This window comes from Lupinus angustifolius, chromosome LG08 (assembly GCF_001865875.1).
Source record: "Lupinus angustifolius cultivar Tanjil chromosome LG08, LupAngTanjil_v1.0, whole genome shotgun sequence".
Lineage (NCBI taxonomy): Eukaryota > Viridiplantae > Streptophyta > Magnoliopsida > Fabales > Fabaceae > Lupinus > Lupinus angustifolius.
The window spans coordinates 12,241,738-12,247,737 of record NC_032016.1 but is presented as its reverse complement, the minus strand read 5'-3'; the positions used below and the strand labels follow the sequence as shown (position 1 = coordinate 12,247,737).

The 6,000-nt window shown below is 31.5% G+C and overlaps 1 protein-coding gene across 1 annotated transcript; it reads left to right on the top strand.

Annotated features, from left to right (window-relative positions):
- LOC109354797 (CDK5RAP3-like protein) lies at positions 745-5,864 on the top strand. Its single transcript, XM_019597533.1, has 10 exons — positions 745-920; positions 1,018-1,152; positions 1,751-1,845; positions 1,959-2,053; positions 2,182-2,317; positions 2,407-2,556; positions 2,659-3,198; positions 3,428-3,636; positions 4,329-4,461; positions 5,533-5,864. Exons 1-10 carry the CDS (start codon positions 860-862, stop codon positions 5,662-5,664), a joined length of 1,686 nt encoding a protein of 561 aa, XP_019453078.1. The 5' UTR covers positions 745-859; the 3' UTR covers positions 5,665-5,864.

The window sequence follows — 6,000 nt, the reverse complement described above, 5'->3', positions numbered from 1 at the left end:
ATATATAATGTGTATAAAATGACATAAATGCCCTCATTAGTTTTATATAAAAATATTATGTAGTATGTCTAATATTTAAAAACTAATTTTTTGTTTGTTACAAATCACGTAGATAAATTTTTTATAATATTAATCAATATATTTTTAACTAACATGTAAATTATAAAGTTTAACATAATCACTTTTGTGCATAAAATTAATATCCTATATTTCTTCCCACTAATGTATCTAAAGAAATCATAACTCATATTTAATAACTATTTTTATATTTTTAATCATCTCGATTTTGTACATTTGCATTTGTATTTATAATTTATTTATTATTTGTCATTTTATATGTAATTTTAAGAAATTATGATTTTTTCACTATATTTCTATTGAGCATATAGAATTAATATTTATTTATGAGTTCATAAATAATAACAAAATTAAATTAAAATTAAGTAAACTAATTTTACATATAAATGAATACAAACAAAATTAGATAATAATAAATTTTAGAGTTAAAATTAAAATTAGATAATAAATAAATTTCAGTGGTCAAGGAAAGCAAAGTCAAAAACCAAATTGATGAAAGAGAAGATATAAATAAATTGTAAAGTTAAAATTAAAATTAAAAAATAAAATGATATTATTATATAGAAAATTAAAATTAGATAATAATATAGTATATATAAAGTGAAAATTAAATTGGATCTAAACCAAAATAAAGATTAAAAACATAAGCTAGTCTATTTACGTAGAGCATGTTGAATCAACATTTTGAGGTGTCGTTAGAAACAGTGACTTCACTTTGAACATACTGCTTCAAAATCGAAACCCCAAATTCGTAATCAAGAAACGTTTCGTCCCAATCGCAATGCATTCTTCCGATGATGTTCGAAATCTTCCAATCGATATCACCTTTTCACGCCTCGGAGGTCAAATTTTACATGTTTCTTATCATCTTCATTATTCTAATTTTTTTAATTTTTTTATTTTTGATTTCTGAATTGAAATTTGTTAATTTTTTTGAAGAATGGTTGGTTGATCGGAAAAGGGTACCCGGTGATTGGCGAAAGCGTGTAGCAGCCATCAGGATCCGAATCTCCAAAGAATTCTCAATCCTCCCAATCAATTCTCATTCCACTTTTCAAACCCTAGACCCCCAAGGTTTGTTCCTTTTTAAATATAATGAATCCTTTATTTGCAATCTGTGGCCAAAAATCTATTATTATTATTATTATTATTATTAAAAAAAGCTGTTCACTCCCTGAGACTGCGATGCAGAGGATATGTATGCAACCTTACTCTCGCAGCGAAGATACTGAAATCAATTATAATAATAAAAATCTATTATTATTATTATTATTAAAAAATGCGGTTCACTCCATGAGGCTGTCACCTAGATGATATACATGCAACATTATTCTTGCAAGCGAAGATACTGAAATCAATTACAATAATAAAAATCTACTATTATTATTTTTATAGGAGAGGGATTCATTTACTCCTAAAGTAAGTTTAAAACACCTGCTCCACATCTTAAACATACACTCTAGGTAAATCTAATGATTTGAATCAGTGAATATATCTGAACCATTAGATTTTCCTAGAATGAATGGTTAAGATGTGGAGTATGATTTTTTAACTTTCTTGTGGAGTAACCAGATCCCCTCCGTTATTGTAAAATGAGATTGAAAGTAGCAGCTTTGGTTTGGCATTAATTATATTATCAACAGAGTATTGCATTGGTATTATATTTTTTCAGGGATTGGTTATTTGGAGGCCAAACAGATATATGATATTCTCTTAAACTCTACTTCTGAAAGCCGGAATATATTTGGCCGCCTATCTGGTTCTGCGGTAAAATAGACCGACCTCTCTTGAAGTTTAACATTATTACACTCGGAATCTTATTATAATCATTATTACTACTATTATTCATGCTATGTATTAATTTATTTTTTGTCGGTTAGGGTGCATGGGAAGCAATTGTGCGATCTTATGAGAAGGATCATATTTTCCTTGGTGAGGCTGCACAGATTATGATTCAAAATGTGAACTATGATATGTAAGGCATTGTGATTTTATGGTTTTCATTACATGTTATGAATAGAATCACTTAGTGAGTGTTGTCGTTTGTTCTTTTTCTCTAAACGGTTTGATTTTTATCACTGAGTGTTTGTTTCCATTGTGAAGCCCTTATCAGAGAAAACAGGCTCAGAAGATTCAACAACAGCTGTTAGAACTAGATCGCAAGGAGGCTGATATAAAAAGAAGTGCCGCTCTCTCAGCAGTCAAGTATGCTGAAGCTTGTCAGGAGATGGGATTGCAGGTTACATTTGCTGGTGTTTTTGAGCATTGATTATTGGTTAAAAGGATTTACTTTCTTTTTCAAAGAGATAATGATTATATGTTTTGCAGGGGGAAAACGTTAGACTGGAGCTTTTGGAGACAGCGAAATCACTTCCAAGTACTTTCAGCAAGATCTTGGATGTTGTAAATAGTGACAACATGTCACAGGCGATTGAATATTATTCCAATTTTGTCAGAGATGCTCACACTGAAAAGGATGTAAGGCGGAACCGGAAGTCTTATTTATTTTATAGCTTGCATTCCATACCTTGTGCATTGTTTCAGTACATATATTAATTAAGATTATAATCATGACTGCAGAGATCTTATGGAGCAGTTCTACAAAATTTGAGGAACATGCGTGAAAATCCCCCATCTTTAAATGTTTCTATTGACTCTGAGATTATTAGTGATGTTAATATCCCCTCAATCAACAATGAATTAAATCCTTCAATAAACAATGTCGAAGTTGCTGCTCTAGACATTGACTGGGATATTTCAGTGGAGAGTTCACAAATAGATTGGGACATTGGAACCACGGAAGAAACAGTTGACACTGGTAATGGCTTGGGTCCTTATGAAATCATTAATGCATCTGATGTCATACAGACCTCTTCACCGACTGATGGCATCGTACCTAATCCAACAAGCCAAGAACTAGGCACACATGATATATCTTGGGATATTAGTGTCGACACTCCTAAGGTTGATGTGATTGATGATACTAGTGCCACAAATGTAGTGCTGGACTATCAGATTTCTGTTTCAGATACCTTATCTCAATTGACAGGAAACAAGGAAGAAAGAAGCCAGCTTTTAGATACAGAGTACAGAAATAAGATTCTTGATGATCTATATGAGGTATATAATATATATAATATCCTTGCTTACTGTCTTATTCTATTAAGTTTTTCATTTTGTTTACGTAATTTCAAATATTACACCCGAAACAAAGAAAATGAAACATAAATATAAAAGTTTTTGTTTTTTTGTTGCTGCTAAACAGTTATCAGCATTTATGAACTTATTAATGGAATCTATTGTTTTTCTAGATTAAATTATAAGTTTTGTATTGATTTTATGCCATTAGATGAAATCCTTTTTAAATCAACGGTTGGCTGAGTTGAGGAATGACGACACTTTGTCCCTACAACATCAAGTCCAGGCAGTTGCCCCCTTTGTATTACAGCAGTATGCTCCTGATGCTATAGAGACAATGCAAAGTGATATTTCTTCAGCAATTTCATTGCTGACAAATAGGAAAACAAGGGATCTTATTATGATTCTCAACTCTAAAAGGTAGTGCTTGATTTTATTCCTAAGATTTCATGCTTATGAGAACCACTACATTCATGGAGTCAAATTCAACTGTACCATATTTTATCAGTGTTGCATGAACTTCTATGATATGACTAAATGTAGTTTAAATTTGACCTACAGAATGGAAATCATATGAAATTTGAAATTTTCATACCGAATTGGTTAACCTTAAGTTCTTAACAGGAAGATTGCAATTCTAACTTTGAAGTATTTAAGTGTGTTTTAAAAAGAAAAAAACCAGACATAATGATTTCAGGTTGATCGGATTGTGGTTCAGATGTTTGGTTCGGTTGGACATAACAGAAGTGAGACTTGAATTAAAGCTTTGGTATTTGATTTATCATGTATTTGGTTCGTTTGTCTATTTAGATTTCATTTGTATCTCAAACAGATAAGGTTAGGATGGCATGTTAATGGATGTTTTTCTCTTTTGTACATCTTCAATAGGTTGAATGTTTTGGATGAAGGGCAAGGAATCTTTATTTCGTGTATATATATATGCTCATCAGCTCATGCGCGTGCTTTTTAATATTTTGGAACTTAATCAATTTAATCCATATAAAGTGCATTAACGACAATTATTAATGCTTTAGCTGCCTCTTCTTTCTTGTGTAGCATTCCTTTTGTATCTTATTATGTGTTAATCGCTTGCCTTTTGGGCCAAATTTCAGATTTCTTGACAGACTAGTCAATTCATTGGAGGAAAAGAAGCATCATGAAGTGAAGTTGAAAGAGGGGTTGAAGGACTTGGCTACTAAACGTATGGAACTGCAAAATTCTTTATCTTCATCCTGGCCAAAACAAGTGAGTCCTACTTTTATGTCATTACCTTTTTAGGGGAGTGTATTCATAGTATTCAATAAATTTCATGCACTATAGTTCAATTTAACATCTCAATTTTGTCTGAAGTGGTAAAGCATGAAATATAATGCAGTTCAATCTAAGGTCTGAAGTGAGTCCTACTTTTATGTGCCTTCTGGCTCAGAACAAGAGTCTTGTTTACAACTTATTCACATTCCGTTGTCCGAATTTTCTTTTCGGAGTGATATTAATTTGGGGGAATATAAATCAAGCAAATGAGTACTTAAATCTTGCTTGGCAGAGACCAGAAATACACCAGAATATAGGCAAAATGGGCATCATTTTGGTCCCACAAAACTGTCTCAGCACCATTGATTTACCCTAGTTATTGAATTGAGATATTATGAAATAGGGTGAGATTGGGTTATACTTGAACAAGATAGTGTCATTTCTTTTTACTTTTTCACTTTTTCTTCTTTTAGGAGATAGAGATTAATATATTGATTCTATTCTTACAATTTTGACTTTTTTACACAAAACTAATATCTCTCTTACTCTTCTTTTCATTCCACAAATTCTGAATTCTTTGTAAGAGCATCTACAGCACCAAATAAAATCTTTATTCTTATTTGGGTCTCACATTATTTTATAATTTATTACAACTCCCCATAAAATAAGAACAACATGCATTTTTTCTCACAATGAAAAACATTATTCTTATTCTTATTTGGGTCCCACAACATCTACCTTTCTCCTTACTTTCCCTTGACTAAGAACAACCAATAGTTGTTCTTATTTAAGAACAACCAATAGTTGTTCTTATTTAAGAACAAAACGCAGACAATAAGAATGACACAGTGGAGAACAGAATAAAAATATTCTTATTCCATTAAGAACAACCTTAAGAATAACTCTAAGAACAATCGCTGAAGTTGCTCTAATCTTGAGTGAAGTTTGTTGCATATATACATCTGTTGACAGCTGAATTTCTGTTACAATGTACTTGTTGATGCTATTTTACTCCTCCCCCACCTGTTCTTGTACACCAGAGACTAAGTGTTGAGTGAATTGCAGGATGCCGCCATCGCGAAAACAAAGGAGCTGAAAAAACTGTGTGAGAGTACACTTTCATCCATGTTTGATGGAAGACCAGTTAATATAATTGGAGAGATCAACACTCTTTTGACTAGTGGCCTTGGAGCTTGAAAAAGAGAAGCTTCTTCCAATAATGGTGAAGCCATTATGTGGGATAATGGCTTTAAGAATGTTGTGTTTTAGGGGGTAAACCCATTTTCTTATTTTTCACCTGTTCAATTTTGGTGCCAAGATATAATAGACTAATGTACTTTTGCTTTTGAAATTGTATCATTATTCATGTTACAAAGCTGTAATGTTGTTCGACACAAGGAACCATGGTTGGGGTAGAATAAATAGAGAAACTGAAGAAAAAAATGAAATGAGAATATATATGTTATATGTGATGACACAACTTTGTTATATGTAAAATTAGTAAATAAATAAATAGAATTTAATGGAGTAAAC